The 20404-nt window shown below is 52.0% G+C and overlaps 1 protein-coding gene across 3 annotated transcripts in view; it reads left to right on the plus strand.

Annotated features, from left to right (window-relative positions):
* irak1 (interleukin-1 receptor-associated kinase 1) overlaps window positions 1-13959 on the plus strand; it is a 42428-nt gene extending 28469 nt beyond the window's left edge. Inside the window, exons 8-14 of one of the 3 annotated variants that reach the window (XM_060822444.1) lie at window positions 401-516; window positions 1206-1410; window positions 2248-2316; window positions 3163-3357; window positions 4281-4839; window positions 8622-8747; window positions 10083-13035. In XM_060822444.1, the coding sequence (XP_060678427.1) occupies window positions 401-516; window positions 1206-1410; window positions 2248-2316; window positions 3163-3357; window positions 4281-4839; window positions 8622-8747; window positions 10083-10177 (1365 nt within the window). In that variant the 3' untranslated portion in view covers window positions 10178-13035. The other 2 variants (XM_060822446.1, XM_060822445.1) reach the window with 2 other exon arrangements.
* Window positions 13960-20404: the final 6445 nt, after the last annotated feature.

Here is a 20404-nt window from a genome sequence, read left to right on the forward strand (position 1 = left end):
GAGTTGAGTTTAAAAGCTCCCTGGAGCGTTAACCCAAGACTGCGAATCCAGCAATGTGGCTGCTTTCTCCCGCAGAGTCTGAACAGAGGATCTGGCGGGGGGAGATGTTTCGTGGCCATTGCTTCACGCAGTGGCCAGTCCATCCTTTGCAGGGGCAGAGGGTTCTTATAGGATTGAGTGCACACGGTGACACTGGGGCCAGTTAGCTTAGCCCCTCAGTCTCTGCGCATTCCCTCCATCCCGCGCTGCCGGTCCCTGTGTCCCCCCCCCTTCCCTGCTGGCGCTGACACCCTTATCTGAATCCCCTCCAAGGTAGGTTGGTCCTCGAAACCGAACTGTAGTTCCCCGAGTCCTTGTTCCTGCTGGGTGTCCTCACCGTTTCCTCCTCTGTTTCCTGTAGGATGGCACCGCTCCACTCCCTTGGCTGAGGCGACTGGACGTGGCTTTGGGAACTGCCCGTGCGATACAGTTCCTGCACTCGAGCAAGCCCGGCCTCATCCACGGAGATATCAAGAGGTGATGAGCTGGTAGCTCGCTAGGTTCTGGGATTCATTGGTGCCACGCACCACTGCAGTGTCGGGGGATGGAGTCAGGACTGAGGGAGTGGGAGCACTGTTGGTGGGTGGATGCTGAGGGAGGGGGCGCGGTAGGAGGGTCAGCACTGAGGGAGGGGGCGCGGTCTGGGGGGTGGGTGCAGCCGAGGGAGCAGGCACTGTCGGGGTTGGTGCTGAGGAAGCAGGTTCGGTCAGAGGTTCGGCGCTGAGGGAGTGCCGCGATGTCGGAGGTTCGGCGCTGAGGGAGTGCCGCGATGTCGGAGGTTCGGCGCTGAGGGAGTGCCGCAATGTCGGAGAGTTGGCACTGAGGGAATGCCGCAATGTTGGAGGGTTGGCGCTGAGGGAGTGCTGCACTGTCGGCGAGTTCGGCGCTGAGGGAGCAGGCACTGTCGGGGTTGGTGCTGAGGCAGCAGGTATCGGTCGGAGGGTTGGTGCTGAGGGAGCAGGCACTCGGTGGCAGGCCAAGGGAGTGCGACATTGTCAGGATGTCAGCGCTGAGAGATAGCGGGCGCAGTCCAAGGGTCGGCGCTGAGTGGTACATGTAACTGAGTCCCCGTCAGGCCTGAGGGAAGATCCCAGTGGTTTTGGAGCACTGTGTCCGCGATGTTACCTGTTCTTATCATTATTGCAATGTGTCTGTCCCTTTCCCAGTTCCAACATCCTCCTGGATGAGAATTTTGTTCCAAAGCTTGGGGACTTTGGGCTGGCACGTTTTAGCCGATACTCCAATAACCCTGGGAAAAGCTGCACGGTAGCGAAGACCCAGACGCTGCGGGGAACCTTGGCATACCTTCCTGATGAATACATCAAGAGTGGGCAGCTGTCCGTGGAGCTAGACACCTACAGTTTCGGAGTGGTGAGTACAGCAATTTCCACAACGTGCACTGTCCCTGTCCCTGTCCCTGGAGGGTTTGATGGGGGCAGTGTAGGGGGAGCTTTACTCTGTATCTAACCCCGTGCTGTCCCTGTCCCTGGGAGTGTTTGGTGGGGGGGACAGTGTAGAGGGAGCTTTACTCTGTATCTAACCCCCCTATCCTGGGGGTGTTTGATGGTGGACAGTGTGGAGAGAGCTTTACTCTGTATCTAACCCCCCTGTCCTGGGGGTGTTTGATGGGGGGACAGTGTAGAGGGAGCTTTACTCTGTATCTAACCCCCCTATCCTCGGGGTGTTTGATGGGGGACAGTGTGGAGAGAGCTTTACTCTGTATCTAACCCTGTGCTGTCCCTGTCCCTGGGATTGTTTGATGGGGACAGTGTAGAGGGAGCTTTACTCTCTATCTAACCCCCCTGATTCTGTCCTGGGGGTGTTTGATGGGAGGGGGGGACAGTGATATTCTGATCCATGCGAGTGCCCTTCTGTGATTGCCATATCCTCACATGGAGTTATATTAACCGTTCCTCCAGTGTCCCTGGGTGAAATTTCCTGAACTCTATCCCAAATGACTCAGTGGCCTGTGGACTGGGCAGCTCATGAAGGCAGACCACCATCACCACCACCTCAAGGGGCAGCTAAGGATGTGCAGTGAATACACAGCTGTGGGGCCGGTGAACGGGTGGACAGGTTTGAGGGGCCGAATGGCCGCCGCCTCCTCTTCGGTCTGTATCGGTGTGCAGTCCTCCCTCTGTGATGTTATGCCTGTGGAATATACACCTCATCTTTCCTCCTCCCTCCTCTCCCCTCCCCATCTTTTAGGTCCTGTTGGAGATCCTCACTGGACGCAAAGCCTTGGAGAGCGATGGGTCAGCCAAGCCCAAGTACCTGGTGAGTCTTAGGGACTGTTTGGAGGATTAGCAGCTCCTCCCGGCCTCCCTGCTCTTTCGTGGGTGGGTGGGGGGGAGGGTAACAACCGGCCAGAGGTGCTGCCCCTTCGTGGGCAGGGGGAGGGAGTGTCCAGGGGATGGGGAATCCAGCCCAGAGGTATCTTCCTTTCCAGCACTCAGGAGAGCGGTCCCTCAAACACAAGCAGTCGGTTTCCCAGCACCCGGAGAGCGTCGAGGATGAAGGGTCGGCTTAACCAGACAGGAAGAACGTTGTGAAACCTGAAAGGATTCTGAAATGATTTACAAGGATGTTGCCAGGGTTGGAGGGTTTGAGCTACAGGGAGAGGCTGTGGCTGTTTTCCCTGCAGTGTCGGAGGCTGAGGCAGGTGACCTTACAGAGGGGCATGGGTAGGATGAACAGACAAGGTCTTTTCCCTGGGACGGGGGAATCGAAAAACTAGAGGGCACAGGTTTAGGGTGAGAGGGGAAAGATATAAAAGGGACCCAAGGGGCAACTTCACACAGGGGTGGTACGTGTGTGGAACGAGCTGTCAGAAGAAGTGGTGGAGGCTGGTACAATAACATCATTTATGCGGACGTGAAAAGGAAAGGGGATATGGGCCAAATGCTGGCAAACGGGACTAGATCAATATACTCTCTCTGGTCGGCACGGGCGAGTTGGAGTGAAGGGTCTGTTTTCGTGCTGTCTGACCCCCCGAGTGGTGAGTATCACTGGCCTGGATGGTTAGCCGCGGTGCTGGGAGTGGGCAGAGATTCCTTGCGGCAGTCAGTCCCGCGGTGTGTCTCGAACCGGTGTGACACGCGCGCCGTGTTTCCCCGCCTGCAGAAGGATCTCGTCGAGGAGGAGGAGTGCGATGATGGCGAGGCAGAGGGACGGAGCTTGCGGGTCGCTGATCGCATCTGCCGCTGTCACCTGGACAGGAAGGCTGGAAGGTACCCAGGCTGTCTCCCCGTCCAGCTCTGCGCTCTCGCCTGCGAGTGCCTGCAGCGCCGGAGAAAGAGAAGACCGAAAATGGCCAAGGTAACGAGGGCCGGGACACATACGCACCCACCCCCCTACTTTGTTGCGTTTATTAACAAAAGCATGACATCCAGAAATGGCCATTGCTTTCACATCGCCTGCGGTAGCGGTCTGTATTTACAAAGCTCCTCAATGTCGCAGGCAGTGTCACGCAGCCCGTTCTCTCCTCAACCCAGCCCCAGGCACCGTTTCACCAGAGATCCCAGACAGTTAGTCCAAGTAGCTGGGTGATGTGGAGCAACTCTCAAAAGGGGCTGGCAGGGGTGGCAGAGATAGGGAGGGGGTGTAGGGGCTGGACGGGGGACAGCGATCAGGAAGTGGGAGTAGGGGCTGGCAGGGGTGGCAGAGATAGGGAGGGGGTGTAGGGGCTGGACGAGGGGACAGTGATCGGGAAGTGGGAGTAGGGGCTGGAGGAGGGGACAGAGATAGGGAGGAGGTGTAGGGGCTGGAGGAGGCGACAGATAGGGAGGAGGTGTAGGGGCTGGAGGAGGCAACAGATAGGGAGGGGGTGTAGGGGCTGGACGAGGGGTCAGAGATAGGGAGGGGGTGTAGGGGCTGGACGAGGGGTCAGAGATAGGGAGGGGGTGTAGGGGCTGGAGGAGGTGACAGAAATAGGGATGGGGTGTAGGGGGCTGGACGAGGGGACAGTGATCAGGATGTGGGATTAGGGGCTGGTGGAGGGAACAAAGATAGGGAGGGGGTGTAGGGGCTGGAGGAGGGGTTAGAGATAGGGAGGGGGTGTAGGGGCTGGAGGAGGGGTTAGAGATAGGGAGGGGGGTGTAGTGGCTGGAGGGGTTTAGAGATAGGGAGGGGTGTAGGGCTGAGCAGGGCTACAGTGATGGAGAGGGGTGAGGGAGCAATTTGGGATGGGTGTGGGTACTATGCATAATGGGCAGTGCCTCACGTCCATCTCCTCCTGACAGGTTTATGAGCAGCTGAAGACTCTGAGGACGCTTGGCCAGGCCTCTGGTCCAGCAGAAGGTCAGTTTGACGCTGGCTCACAGCACGGAGGGGGCTCGGAGCCAGTGGACGCCCTGGCGGAGAGGTTGCGGAGCTCCTCGCTCAGTCCTGTGGAGGACACTTACAGATTCGCCTCACAGTTACACCAGCCCCTGGACCACGGCCGCGCTCAGACCCTCCCTGGACCCTCAGTCTCCTGCGATGCTCGCCCATCCCTGTGCCACTCACGGCCGGAGCGCAGACACGGTGACTGTAGCTCAGTGCCCTCCCTCTCCTCCTACAGCAGGCGGTGTCAGCCCGTGGAGAGCAAGGAGAGCTCCATCGATGATGGAGGTGGTGACGGCAGCAGACTGCCCCAGTGGAACTGTAATACCAAACCCTCCTTGCCAGCTTACACTCCCCTGCCTCTACACAAGGACTCTCGATGTTTGGCACCAAGTGGCCAACCTGGGTTATCCCGATCAGAGGCTGTCGGTGACTCACCAGGAGCTGCAGCTTTGTCTATCGCAAGCACTTCTCAAGGTAACAGAGCAAGCTTTTTAACTAAAAATTAAGCATCTGCCCTCTGCATTCAAACAAGATCTGCTTTGAGGAGTGGTTTTGCGTTGTGAATCGGTCAGGAAGAACCGGAAGGGCTTGACTTCGTACTGCGCCTTTGTGACCCCCTTAACTGAGTAGAATCCCCACCAAAAAAACCAAGGGGTGGATCAGTGGTTCACACTGCTGCCTCACCGCAGCAAGGACCTGGGTTCAATTCCAGCCTCGGGCAGTTGTCTGTGTGCAGTTTGCACTTTCTCTCCATGTCAGTGAGAGTTTCCTCCTACAATCCAAAGGTGTGCAGGTTAGAGTGGATTGGCCGTGCTAAATTGTCCCCGTAGTGCCCAGGGATGTGCAGGTTAGGGTGGGATTGGCCATGCTAAATTGTCCCCGTAGTGCCCAGGGATGTGCAGGTTAGGGTGGGATTGGCCATGCTAAATTGTCCCCATAGTGCCCAGGGATGTGCAGGTTAGGGTGGATTGGCCGTGCTAAATTGTCCCCGTAGTGCCCAGGGATGTGCAGGTTAGGGTGGGATTGGCCATGCTAAATTGTCCCCGTAGTGCCCAGGGATGTGCAGGTTAGGGTGGATTGGCCGTGCTAAATTGTCCCCGTAGTGCCCAGGGATGTGCAGGTTAGGGTGGATTGGCCGTGCTAAATTGTCCCCGTAGTGCCCAGGGATGTGCAGGTTAGGGTGGGATTGGCCATGCTAAATTGTCCCCGTAGTGCCCAGGGATGTGCAGGTTCAGGTGGGATTGGCCGTGCTAAATTGTCCCGTGGTGCCCAGGGATGTGCAGGTTAGGGTGGATTGGCCGTGCTAAATTGTCCCCGTAGTGCCCAGGGATGTGCAGGTTAGGGTGGATTGGCCATGCTAAATTGTCCTGTAGTGCCCAGGGATGTGCAGGTTAGGGTGGGATTGGCCGTGCTAAGTTGTCCCCGTAGTGCCCAGGGATGTGCAGGTTAGGGTGGATTGGCCATGGGAAATGCAGGGTTATAGGGATAGGGTGGCGGGGTGGGTCTGAGTGGGGATGTTTGGAGGGTCAGTATGGACTGGATGGGTTGAGTGGCCTGCTTCCACACTGTTAGGATTCTCTGGATTCAACAAGCACAGTTTGATTTTGATTTAGACTTTGTTGTCATGTGTACTCCAGTACCAAAGTACAATGAAAGTTTTCAATGTCACCACACACACTGCTGTCTCAGGTATAAATCCCTCGCTGAAAAAAGATTTAATAACAATCTGGAAAGGAGTAAGGATCAAAGTTAAACATTAAACATTACATTCCCTCTTGGTATTAAGTCTATCTTAACCGTTTAGTCATGGTGGGATCACACAAGGTTTTGATCCCCTCCAGCTGAAACTGTGTTGCTGGTTAAAGCACAGCAGGTCAGGCAGCATCCAAGGAATAGGAAATTCGACGTTTCGGGCATAAGCCCGATCCCCTCCACTCTGACATGGCTCTCTCTTTATGCAGAAAGTTTATTGATTCCCTCAGTCTCTCAGCTCTTACCCAACAACCCCAGTGTCCCAGCCTTTCCCTGTTTGTATGTGCTGAAGGACAGGTAATATCTAAAGTCTGGTTGAAGATTTGTAGCTCGGGTGTCTGTGGTTGTGGTTCTGTTCGCCGAGCTGGAAGTTTTTGCTGCAAACGTTTCGTTCCCTGGCTAGGAAACATCATCAGTGCTATTGGAGCCTCCTGTGAAGCGCTGCTTTGATGTCAAACATCAAAGTAGCGCTTCACAGGAGGCTCCAATAGCACTGATGATGTTCCCTAGCCAGGGAACAAAACGTTTGCAGCAAAAACTTCCAGCTCGGCGAACAGAACCACAACAGTTAATATCAGTCGCTTGTTTCTCTGAACCTTCCCATGATAAGGAAGTAATAGATGAGTTATTATAATGCCAGGTACGCCCCGGGGAGTATGTCGCAGCTATCAGAGCAGTTTCGAAGTGATGACAGTGTTGGAAGTTGGGAAATGTGTCACCTGGTCGTGTGTGTTCGGCAAACACACCCAAACCAACTGGAGTATTGTGTAGCACTGGCTGCTTTATTGAAAGCTGGAGGTGAATGTGTTGAGATTAGCTTAGATTCCCTACAGTGTGGAAACAGGCCCTTCGGCCCAACCAGTCCACACCGACCTACCCAGACCCATTTCCCTCTGACTAATGCACCTAACACTACGGGCAATTTAGCATGGCCAATTCACCTGACCCGCACATCTTTGGACTGTGGGAGGAAACCAGAGCACCCGGAGGAGACCCACGCAGACACTGGGAGAACGTGCAAACTCTCGCTCTCGCGCGCTCTTGCTCTCACTCACTGCCTTTGATGATGCTGTACCTTGCCTGCCACCCGGTGTCTACACTCTGACATTACAGCCACTGTGATTGTCTCATTCATTAACCCCAGTGGGTGGGAGAGCCAGTTTCCCCTGGTGACCCCGCCCAGCCCAGGGGCTCCTGAATTCTGACCCTTTGTCAGTATAATGCAGGGTCAGAAAGTGCTGGGAGCTTTCAGCTGGCTTCCCCAGCACCTCCCATAGGGAGCAGGGGACAAGGTTTCAAGGTATCGCAGTCTAATGATGTTCTCTATGGAACCCAGGGTGGTTGCTCACGAGGTCCCTTTTAAAACCCTCAGTTAGTAATTTTGCAGATGACACCAACATTGGAGATGCAAAGAAGGTTACCTCTGATCACAACGGGACCTTGATCAAATGGGCCAATGGGCTGAGAAGGGGCAGATGGAGTTTAATTTAGATAACTGTGAGGTGCTGCATTTTGGGAAAGCAAATCTTAGTAGGACTTATACACTTCATGGTAAGGTCCCAGGGAATGTTGCTGAACAAAGAGACCTTGGAGTGCAGGTCCACAGCTCCTTGAAAGTGGAGTCGCAGGTAGATAGGATAGTGAAGGCAGCGTTTGGTATGCTTTCCTTTATTGGTCAGAGTATTGAGTACAGGAGTTGGGAGGTCATGTTGCGGCTGTACAGGACATTGGTTAGGCCCCTGTTGGAATATTGCGTGCAATTCTGGTCCCCTTCCTATCGGAAAGATGTTGTGAAACTTGAAAGGGTTCAGAAAAGATTTACAAGGATGTTGCCAGGGTTGGAGGATCTGAGCTACAGGGAGAGGCTGAACAGGCTGGGGCTGTTTTCCCTGGAGCATCGGTGGCTGAGGGGTGACCTTATAGAGGTTTATAAAATCATGAGGGGCATGGATAGGGTAAACAGACAAAATCGTTTCCCTGGGGTGGGGGGAGTCCAGAACTAGAGGCCATGGGTTTAGGTGCGAGGGGAAAGGTATAAAAGAGACCTAAGGGGCAATGTTTTCAAGCAGAGAATGGTGCATATGTGGAATAGGCCGCCAGAGGAAGTGGTGGGGGCTGGTACAATTGCAACATTTAAAAGGCATCTGGATGGGTATATGAATAGGAAGGGTTTGGAGGGATATGGGTCGGGTGCTGGCAGGTGGGACTAGATTGGGTTGGGATATCTGGTCGGCATGGACGGGTTGGACCGAAGGGTCTGTTTCCATGCTGTACGTCTCTATGACTCCATGACTGTCTCCATGAGCCTTTATGCAATGGACAAGGCCTAATGGGCTCCTTGCTCTCTTCCATTAAGACAACCTCCCCCCACCCCCAACCCAAAAGAAATCGGTGTCTCTGGGGTCACATGGTTGGAAGCAACACGTTTGGCTAGGGCACGTGTGATGGGTGGTCAGAGTCAGCCACTCCCTAACACCCCTCTCTCTCTCTGTCTCCTGCTGCAGATTCGTCAATCCCCAGTCACCAGATCATAGTCAACCCAGCGAAGCAGAGGATCCTGGAACAGTTTGCACTTTATAACGCGGGACAGATTGACAGCAGCGAGCTGCTGTGCTCCGACCCCAGGCATGGTAAGATCCCACAAAGTGACAGGGGCAGGGAGCATGGGGGCGTGGGAGTTTCCACCAGTGTGCCTGCCTGCCTGCCCCTCTGGCTAGCTCAGCATTTAGTACCCATCCCTAAAGACCCCTTCAGTAGGGGGCCAGAACATTCTAATGGCAGACTCTAAATTCAACAGCCAATCCTGCTGTTGAATTGGCTGCAGATCCATGGTGTGGGTGGGCGTGGACAGACCTGAGGGTGGGGGTGGGCATGGACAGACCCGGGGGGTTCGGGGTGGGCATGGACAGACCCGGGGGGTTGGGGTGTGGGTGGGCGTGGACAGACCCGGGGGGTTGGGGTGTGGGTGGGCGTGGACAGACCCGGGGGGTTGGGGTGTGGGTGGGCGTGGACAGACCCGGGGGGTGGGGGTGGGGGTGGGCGTGGACAGACCTGGGGGGTGGGTGGGGGTGGGCATGGACAGACCCTGGTGTGGGCATGGGCAGACCCTGGTGTGGGCATGGGCAGACCCGGGTGGTGGGGGTGTGGGTGGGCGTGGACAGACCCGGGGGGTGTGGGTGGGCGTGGGCAGACCCGGGGGGTGTGGGTGGGCGTGGGCAGACCCGGGGGGTGTGGGTGGGCGTGGGCAGACCCGGGGGGTGTGGGTGGGCGTGGGCAGACCCGGGGGGTGGGGTTGGGCGTGGACAGACCCGGGGGGTGGGGTTGGGCGTGGACAGACCCGGGGGGTGGGCGTGGACAGACCCGGGGGGTGGGGCTGGGCGTGGGCAGACCCGTGGGGGTGGGCATGGACAGACCCTGGGGTGGGTGTGGACAGACCCGAGGGTTGGGGGTGGGGATGGGCATGGACAGACCCAGGGATTGGGGGTGGGCGTGGGCATGGACAGACCTGGGGGGTGGGCGTGGACAGACCCTGCGGTGGGTGTGGACAGACCCGAGGGGTGGGTGTGTGTACACTCGCTCGCCATTGCTGTATGGACGATAATGGGCAGGGGAGGTGGGATAAGGAGGCAGTTTTCAGGGTGACAGCCTGTAGTTGGAGGAGTGCCACTAGGCCCACAGTTATTTACAATCGATGGGAACCTGAGAAGGAAAGTGAACCTACTGTTATCAAATTTATGGATGACCGGAAAATAGGTGGGAAGGTACGTACTGAGAGCAATGCCAAGAGTCTACACAGGGACATGACCACTTAAGCAAGTCTAGGCAGATGTTGGGAAATGTGAGGGTACGTACTTTGGGCAGGAAGAATAGAGGAGCTGATTATTGTTTAACCCCTTCCCCGGCGACTTTTCTTTAGAGAAAATGTTTCATTTTCAGACGAATTTTTGTGTTGCTTTATTTTATAGTATTTTTAATGCTTGCACTCTCATCTGATGTATCCAAGCTTCCAACAGAAGGTTCATACTCATTGTCATCTTCTGAGCTCAACATCTGGACGTAATTTGTAAAAAAAAAACCGAATGACAGTGTGCGCCCAAAAGCAGTGCGTCGACGCTTCTTGCAATGCCTGAGGCGGAAGAGACACAGCTACCAGACGTATGTGTCACCGAGTGTACTCGCTTCTAGCTGAGAAGGGCCCAGAAATGCCGAGAATTGACGTATAAACTCATCTGTGGCTGTTTTTAAACTGATATGTTTTGGACGAGTTTACTCGTCGCACTCTGAAAAAGACACGTTGGGTGAGGACAAGTGAACTCGTCTTTGCCGGGTAAGGGGTTAAATGGAGAAAGACTGCAGAAAGCTGTCGAACCGAAGGATGTGGGAGTCCTCACCTGTGAATCACAAATCCCTATCATCCGAGTTCGTCGGGGAGTAGGGAAGGCAAAAGCAACTTTAGCCTTTGTTTCACAGGGAATGGAGTATATATATGAGGGAAGGTTGAGCTAAAACTATACAAGGCATTGCTCAGACCACACCTGGAATACCGTTGATGCGTTTGGGGCCCTCTATCTAAGGGAAGACAGACTGACACTGGAGGCAGTCCAGAGAAAGCTTACCCACCCAGCTGCTCCCATGGATGGAGGGGACTGCCTTATGAGGAAAGGTTGAGTAGGTATTGCCCGTGCTCATTGGAGTTAGAAGAATGAGAGGTGACCTTATTGAAACAGTCAGTATTCCCGAGGAGCTTGACGAGGGAGGTGTGGAGAAGTGATGTCCCTTTGTAGCACAGTCTGGACCAGAATAAGGAGTCGCCCATTGAAGACCGAGATGGGGAGTTCCTTCTCTCTGAGGGAAGTGAATCTGTGAAGACCTTTACCACAGAGGGCTGTCAAGGCTGGGTCATGAAACATATTCAAGCCTGAAATAGATTTTTAAATCAGTAAGGCGGCAGGGGAGTGAAGATGATTTGGGGGGGGGAGGCAGGAAAGTGAAGTTGAGGATGAGTGATTAACCATATCCTGGTGAGTCGACATCTGGAGGACTGTGAACAGTATTGGTTTCCTTACTTGATGCTAGTGCATCAGAGGCAGTTCAGGGAGGGTTTACCCAGACTGATCCCTGGAATGGAATGGGCTGCCTGAGGGAGAAAGGTTGGACAGACTGGGCTTGTGTCTGGGCTGGAGTTTAGAAGAATAAGGAGACTTGATTCAAACATCTAAGGTCCTGAGGAATTCCTGAGATCCTTTGGAACCAGAAAGGAGGTCACCCCTGTTCAGAGTTTTCTGTAAGCCTCCAAATAGTTCCAGAGATGTAGAGGAAAGGATAGCAAGGATGACTCTGGATAGGAGCGAGAGTGATAGGGTAATTGTTGTGGGGGACTTTAACTTTCCAAATAAAGACTGAAAATGGTATACCTTGAGTACTTTGGATGGGTCAGTTTTTGTCCAGTGTGTGCAGGAGAGTTTCCTGACACCAGATGTAGACAGACCAACAAGGGGCGAGGCCACTTTGGATTTGGTACTGGGGAATGAACCTGGCCAGGTGTTAGGTTTGAAGGTAGGTGAGCACACTTTGGTGATAGTGAGCACAATTCAGTTATGTATATTTCAGTGATGGAATGGGATTGGTATATACCACAGAGCAAGAGTTATTGCTGGGGGAAAGGCAACTATGATGCAATTAGGCAAAATCTAGGATGGGGAAGGAAGCTGCAGTGGATGGGCACAATAGAAATGTAGAGCTTGTTCAAGCAACGACTACTACGTGTCCTTGATAAGTACGTACCTGTCAGGCAGGGAGGAAGTGGTTGAGCGAGGGAGCCATGGTTTACAAAAGATGTTGAATCTCTTGTCAAGAAGGTTTATGTTAGGATGAGAGGTGAAGGTTCAGTTAGGGTGCTTGAGAGTTACACATTAGCCAGGAAAGACCTAAAGAGAGAGCTAAGAAGATTCAGGAAGGGACATGAAAGGTTGTTGGTGGATAAGATAAAGGAAACCTGAAAGTTTTCTATAGGTATATCAGGAATAAAAGAATGACTAGAGAAAGAGTAGGGCCAATCAAGGATAGGAGTGGGAAATTATGCTTGGAGTCTGAGGAGATAGGGAAAGCGCTAAATGAATATTTTTTGTCAGTATTCACACTGGATTGGAATTGAGGTTCACAAGGAGGAGTTAACAATTCTGGAAAGTGTGAAAATAGATAAATCCCCTGGGTCGGATGGGATTTATCCCCGGATTCTCGGGAAAGCCAGGGAGGAGATTGCAGAGCCTTTGGCTTTGATTTTTATGTCGTCATTGTCTACGGGAATAGTGCCACGAGACTGGATGACAGCAAATGTTGTCCCCTTGTTCAAGAGAAGTAGAGATAGGGTAATTATAGACCAGTGAGCCTTCATTCAGTTGAGTAAAGTGTTGGAACCGGTTATAAGAGATAAGATTTATAATCATCTAAAAAGGAATATGTTGATTCGGGATAGTCAGCACGGTTTTGTGAAGGTTAGGTAGGTCGAGCCTCACCAACCTTATTGAGTTCTTTGAGAAGGTGCCCCAACAGGTGGCTGAGGGTGAAGTGGTTGATGTGGTGGATATGGATTTGAGGAAGGCATTTTGATAAGGTTCCCCACATTAGGCTGTTGCTTTTGGAGTACTGCCCTTTCGTCAGGTGCACTGTTGGGACTATAACCTGGTGTCGTGTGACTCCTGACTTTGTCCACCCCAGTCCCAACACCCGCAGCTCCACATAACGCTTTTGGGAAGGTGAATCGATTCTTCGAGCAGGGAAAGGGATCATGGGGTCATCAGATCAGCCAGGCTTGCCTTGATTGGGGGCACCAGGCTCAAGAGGGGCCGAGTGACCACCACCTTGCTGGTGAGACTGTTCTTGTCGAGGGCGGTGAGTTTACGAAGACTGTGTTGTTGTCTCTGCAGCCGAGGGGTTGAGTCTCGAACGGCGAGCACCAGAGGAGAGTGATGACTTTGACTTCTCCTGAAAGAGGATGGGCGAGGCGAGACGGGTTTACCGTTTAAACCCACAGCTGGGAGGGAGCACCGGACAGAAGAGAGAGCCCCACTGGATCGTGCCCCGGGAGCCGAGTCGCCAGGGTCATATCGTCACCTCTGTGATCTCCCACAGCCACATTACTCGATTTAACGCAGACACGGGTCTTCCTGCAGAAACCAGGGCTGCTGTCCATCGATACCAGGCAATTTCGAAGATGGACAGGGGAGAACTGACTGCGTCGTTCCCTTGGGGTACAGGGGCTGGTGGCACCAAAGGAGCAAACACTTTCAGCCCCTACCCCCACCCTGAGTTCGCTTTTGCCACCCCACCCTGCCATTCAGGGGAAGCTCTGAGCCTGGGAGGTTGCTCTCCTACATCACTGGCCTTGACCTGTGACCCTGCGGATTTGCTTTTCCTCTCACCGCCTGTGGGGAGCTGTTGCAAGTTTGACCCTGTCGGGGCTTGGCTCCCTCTCCCTGGTGCAGTCGGTGAGACCTTTTTGTCGGGAAGGTGGGTTTCAAACGTTTTGCTCCCGACCTGCAGAGATCCTGAGGGTTTTTCTCTACCCCGGTGTGACATTCCCAAGATTAATCCTCTCCTGTGTACACTTGAGGGTGAATGGAGAAGACCGAGCATGGGAACAGAAGGGACAGCAGTAGGTTGTTCGGCCCCTCAGGCCTGTGACAGCACTGAATAAGACGGCAGCCATTTTGGAATTTCCACAGGGGTCCAATCCTTCAGCTGAAGGAGACTTAATTCATTTGGGGTCTCCATGAGACATTTGCTTTTCAGTATTCTACGGTGGGGGAGGGTGGGGCAGGTGTTTACAAAGTCTTATTTACAATAAACAGACAAATAGTTTTCTGCGTCGTGTTTATGGTTGGATTGAAGAGGTGAAAGATTTTCAGCTGGTCAGGGAGGTGAAACGTACCCGGGCTCTCTGTTCCCTAGGCTTGTGTCACAGGGGCCTGGTCCACCCTTTGACTTTCAATGGCATTAGCATCATTGAACGCCCTGTTATCAACATCGTGGAGGGGTTACCATCACCAACAAGAGAGAATCTAACCATCACCCCCTTGACGTTCAATGATGTTACCATCACTGAATCCCTCTGCCACCATCAACATCCTGGAGGCTATCATGGACCAGAAACTATATTATAAAGAATGTGGCTACACAAACAAGTCAGAGGCTGGGAATCCTGACTCTGTCTCCCCCCCCCCCCCAAAAGAGCTTATCCCACCATCAGCAAGGCCCAAGCCAGGAGGGTGAGGGAATACTCCCCACTTGCCTGGATGGGTACAGCTCCAACAACACCCGAGAAGCTCCACACCATCCAGGGACAGAGCAGGCCCCCTCGTGTTTAATTGACATGCTGGTCCCCCCCACTTTCAACGCTCACTCCCTCCACCACTGATGTGCAGCGGTGCAGTGTGTACCGACTACAAGATGTACTGAGGCTGAGGCTCCTCCAACTGCACTTTCCAAACCCCCCCACCTCTGCCTTCTGCAAGGACAGTAAAGGTGCTTGTTCTGATGGTCTTTAAAGCATTTCTCTCACTGGATGTGGGCAGCATCACTGGCATTTGCCTGTCCTGCATTGCTCCTTGAACTGAGGGGCTTACAAGGGCTGTTTGAGGGCAATTGAGAGTCCACTGCATTGCCATGGACCTGGAACACGAGGGCAGATCTTGTAAGACCAGCAGGTTTCCTTCCCTGAAGGATGTGAGTGAACCAGATGGGCTTTGATAATAATTAGTGCCGGTTTGATAGATCCCATTTTCAGCAAGTGAATGAGATTCCCAACAGGTCAAAGTCTATAGTTTGTCCAGCTCCGCTTCTAAGTATAATTTCCTTCTGATCACCTATATTATGCGGTGGTATTCTCACTGTCTTTCCAAACAGACCAGGAGGTTAACGCTACTGCATTCATGGGGTGACCCACATGTTGATCTAGTTTCAGTTTCGCTTGAGCAGCCCGTGAATTTCCTGTGAGCAACAGCTAGTGGTTAACACCAGCTGAGAGTCTCCCTTGACTGGGTGACTGCAGAGCCCACTCCTGAACTTCTGTCAATGCCTGTGGGCTAAGTAACAATGTGATTTTTATTTTCTTCAATTTAAAACAAAAGTTGCTGTTAAAATTTTGTTTTTATTTATTCACTGCAGAGGTACAGCGGGGGGGGGGGGGGAAATGATGGCTTGTGATTTGAAGTTCCGTGTTTCCCTTGGAGATCTGGCAAGGCAGTTGGAGGAAGGAATTTAGTTTTCTTGGTCTGGGGGGTGGAAGGAATGAGAGAACAGTTAGTCAAAAGTACAAGAGAACAGGAATTGTAATGCATCCGGAAAATGGGAGTGTCAGCTGGGAGCACGTGAGACTTTCCACAACTGGTGGGCACCGCAGGGGCTGGAGTGCATCATCAGCGCCAGGAAATGACATTCACTTAACTCTTAAGTCTCCTACAAGGTGATTTTCCAGGGCCTTTTAAGAGGCTGAAAATGTGTTGTTGGAAAAGCGCAGCCCGGTCAGGCAGCATCCAAGGAACAGGAGATACGACATTTCGGGCATAAGCCCTTCTTCAGATTCCTGAAGAATGGCTTATGCCCGAAACGTCGTATCTCCTGTTCCTTGGATGCTGCCTAACCTGCTGCGCTTTTCCAGCGACACATTTTCAGCTCTGATCTCCAGCATCTGCAGACCTCACTTTCTCCTTTAAGAGGCTGTTCTTGTTTGTTAATGTGATGTGGCTGGTTTGGAAGGTGCTGTCCAAGGAGCCTTGGTGAGTCACTGCAGTGAATGTTCTAGACGGTACACAGTGGGTTGGTGATGGAGGGAGGGAATGGGGATGGGCAGTGGTTAGTTTGTTGAGTGGGATGGCAGGAGGCTACGTTGTCCTTAGTTTAGATTACTTACAGTGTGGAAACAGGCCCTTCGGCCCAACAAGTCCACACCGACCTGCCGAAGCGCAACCCACCCATACCCCTACACTACGGGCAATTTAGCGTGGCCAATTCACCTGACCCGCACATCTTTGGACTGTGGGAGGAAACCGGAGCACCCGGAGGAAACCCACGCAGACACGGGGAGAATGTGCAAACTCCACACAGTCAGTCGCCTGAGGCGGGAATTGAACCCGGGTCTCTGGCGCTGTGAGGCAGCAGCGCTAACCACTGTGCCACCGTTGTCCTGGGTGGTAACGAGCTGCCTGAGTGTTGGAAGCAATAGCAGTGGGTGTTCTGTCGAAGTCGGATTCAGGTTTTGAACTTGGGGTTGATGAATATTTAAAACGTTGCAATACAAGTGAATGAACAGGAGTGAAAGACAGAAACAGCCTGCTCACTGTCCAAGCTTGTGTGCAAGGTCACATCGGAACGCTACAGCCAGAAATCAGTGCCTTCAGAGGGCAGTCAATTGGAGGGTGAGGGGTGGGAGTGAGACTGCTTTTGGACTCACCGTCTGTTGCCAAGAGGCCATTGAGTATCTGCACCAACATCTCTCCGTACTGCCTTGAGTCCTCTTCGCTCATCCGAAGTCCCATTTGGGATGGTACCTCCATCTGAAATAAATCTCGTGACTAGCAGGAACCAAAGCACAGGAACCTCGAAGAACCAAGACCAGTTGATAAAGCAGGTACGATTACAAGGGGTCATGTGGGAGTTTTTTTTACTGGAAGGAGGGTCTGATGTTGGAAAAGCTCTTTCTAAATATCGGATTACTGACACAGTAACATGTCTCTGTTTCTGGTCTTTCCTCATCCAAATATGTCACCCTAAATTTCTCTCTCCCTCATTCACTCTTCACCGGTAAACAAATGGACCCTGATCACCTTGGTCGCTACCGTGGGCTGAATTACCCCATTGGATTTCTTTGGGACTGATGTGCCCTTGTTATACTATTCCCCACAAGACTAACCATCTCTGTCTTGACTCTTACCAAACCCCTCTTGCCATTCCAAATCTCTGCCAGCGAACTACTCCCTTCATTAATTCACTGTGGTTATGCTTCCACTTGTTGACATGTACTTCTTGTGCATTATCAGTTGTTCCCTTTGACATGTGGATCGCTCACTGTTCTGTATCTTGCCTGATTGGGGGTAGCATGCTGGGAAATTGAGCCTTGCTGCTTCCAGAGTCACAAGAGTGTCTTTCAGAGCCAGATTGACAGTTTATATTGCTGTTAATTACAATTACATCGTCTTGCTATAGATAAAAGCTTATAACCTGTTGGCATGTCACTCTACAACTCTTGTAAAGACCAATATTATAGGGCAAGCCAAACAGAGAACAGCCAGGAAATTCCTAGAGGCATGGCACTCATCCACAGATTCTATCAACAAACACATCGACCTGAACCCAATATACCGGCCACTGCAGTGGATAGCTAGAACTGACAACTGGAAGCGGCAGAGACAAACCACTATAAATGCCGGAGGAAAGATCACAGAAGCGCTTCACAGGAGGCTCCCAAGCACTGAGGATGTCACCTAGACAGGGGACGAAACGTTTGCAACACAAACTCCCAGCTCGGCGAACAGAACCACAACAATGAGCACCCGAGCTACAAATCTTCTCACAAACTTTGAACCCCTCTCTATATACTCACGCGTACAAGGGGCGGGCAAAGGAAAATAATGGCATTATGGGTGGAGGGAAAGGCAATGGTCCCTCGCCATGGGGTTTGCTGAGATTGTCCTTTCAGCTGGTCAGGACTTGTTTATCACACTCAAAAGTATCTGACCTATTGATTAAGAGCCACAACTTAGAGGACAGATGGGCAGAGACAGACTGGCTGTTTTTTTTCAGCTTTTGAGGTGTTTCTAATGCAGACAATAGGACAGCTCCTTCCTGTTCAATGGTCTGATGACAGCTAACCAAACATTCATCCCCATAAGCTGCCCAGCTACCCGGGAGCCAATTATATCGCTGTTGGCAGGTAAGAGGCTTTTGATCATCATTCCGCAGACCAATCAGCTGCTTGTTGCCAGGTGAATTTCCATTTGAACACTCCTTGCCCCCCCCCCCCTCACCACCATGTCCAGCTTGCCTGTCGTAACCTCCCCCACTGCTTGAACACCTAGCTGTGTAAACAGTGCTTGCAATGAGTATTGGGTAATCCACTTTTAACAAGTGCAGCAATTCTTTCCACAGTCTTTGGTGTTTAAAACAATCCTTTTTGGCAGTTGCGCAATCGAAAAAATACAGTAAAGTAAGAAAGCTAATTTCCTTATGCCTGATGGATGCAATGTGAAAAGCCTTGACAGCATTACTAATTTTAATGATCTCTGTTAGGTTGCCTGTCAGCCTTCCTTTCCTCCGAGAGAGCGGAGGGACCCATTCTGTCAATGCTTTCCTGCCACAGTAACCCAGAAGTTTATGATAACGTACTTGTGAATCCTTGTGGCCACTCAGTCACCTCAACAATCTCGCAGCAGCAGAGACGCTACGTGGGTTTTTAGTTCCGGTGTTTTGTATTATGGATGGATAGTTGCAGGTTTCTTGGGAAGTACGTATGCTAGGCCAGAGAGCTCACCTGTACAGCTGCTGTGTCGCTCTGCTCCTCGTCCAGCTGCAGGGTCACATCATCATACACCTGCCGTTTGGAGCTGGTTTTCTATGGAACATGGGAAGGAAACTGTTAGAGGTGACCCCGGACGGCACCATAAGTCTTACTGAGAGCAGAGATATGTGATCCAATCTCTCTCTCATCAGGACAACTGCAAGAATAACAAACTTAAACAGTTGCAGCAAGTGGCCACGTATAAATCTTTCACTGTACTCATTTGTACAGTTCTTATGATAAAGCTAATTCATTCATTAGGTCTTTTTTCAAGGAGCAAAGAAAATTACAGTACAGGAATAGGTCCTTTGGTCCTCTAAGTCTGTGCTATTCCAGAATCTCTATCTAAACCTGTCACAGATTTTCCAAGGATCTGTATCCCTCTGCTCCCTCCGCGTTTGTGTATCTGTCAAGATGTGTATCAAATGACGCTGGCATACCAGCTTTTACCACCTTCACTGGCAATGCATTCCAGGTACCCACCACCTTCTGTGTGAAGAACTTTTCACACACATGTCCCTTAAACTTTTCCCCTCTCACCTTTAACTCATGACGCCCAGGATTTGAGTCCCCCCACTCTGAGGGCAAAAAGCTTCTTGCTATCCACCCTGCCTACACCTCTCATGGTTTAGTAGGCGTCAATCATGTCCCTCCTGAAATACTAATTACTCAACCTCCTTTCATGGCTAGTGCCCTCCAGACCAGGCACCATCCTGGTGAACATCCTCTGCACCCCCTCCAAAGCCTCCACATCCTTTTGGTAATGCAGGAACCAGAACTGTACCATTTCTCTGGAGACTGAGGGGTGATCTTGCAGAGGTCTACAAAATCACGAGGGGCATAAATAAGGTTGATAAGCGTCAGCTTTTCCCCAGGATAGGGGAGCCGGACACAGCATAGGTTTCAGGTGAGAGGGGAGCAGTACGAAAGGGTCCAGAGGGGCAGTGTTTTCATACACAGTGGCGAGTGTCTGGAATGGGCTGCTGGTGATAGTGGTGGAGGTGACTATGATTTTGTCATTGTAAGAAACATTTAGACAGGTACATGGATGGGATGGGTCTGGAGACATATAGACCAGACACAGGCAAATTGGACAAGATTAATTGTGAAAATGGTCTGGTTGACTGAAGTAAACTATTATGACTTCACACTAGGAGAACGGGGATTCTGATTGTCCACAGCATGGCTATTGGGAGTATCGACCCTTTGGAGATTTAAGCGAGACACAAAACTTGATCTTATTCATTTTGTTTGTGGCTGCTTAACTTGAATTCGAGTCATAGAGATGTACAGCGCAGAAACAGACCCTTCGGTCCAACCCGTCTATGCCGACCAGATATCCCAACCCAATCTAGTCCCACCTGCCAGCACTCGGCCCATATCCCTCCAAACCCTTCCTATTCATATACCCAACCAAATGCCTCTTAAATGTTGCAATTGTACCAGCCTCCACCACTTCCTTTGGCAGCTCATTCCATACACGTACCACCCTCTGTGTGAAAAAGTTGACCCGTGGGTCTCTTTTATATCTTTCCCCTCTCACCTTATACCTATGCTCTCTAGTTCTGGACTCCCCGATCCCAGGGAAAAGACTTTGCGTATTTACCCAATCTATGCCCCTCATGATTTTATAAACCTCTATAAGGTCACCCCTCAGCCTCCGACGCTCCAGGGAAAACAGCCCCAGCCTGTTCAGCCTCTCCCTGTAGCTCAAATCCTCCAACCCTAGCAACA

Source organism: Hemiscyllium ocellatum, unplaced genomic scaffold, assembly GCF_020745735.1.
Source record: "Hemiscyllium ocellatum isolate sHemOce1 unplaced genomic scaffold, sHemOce1.pat.X.cur. R, whole genome shotgun sequence".
In the NCBI taxonomy this organism is placed as follows: domain Eukaryota; kingdom Metazoa; phylum Chordata; class Chondrichthyes; order Orectolobiformes; family Hemiscylliidae; genus Hemiscyllium; species Hemiscyllium ocellatum.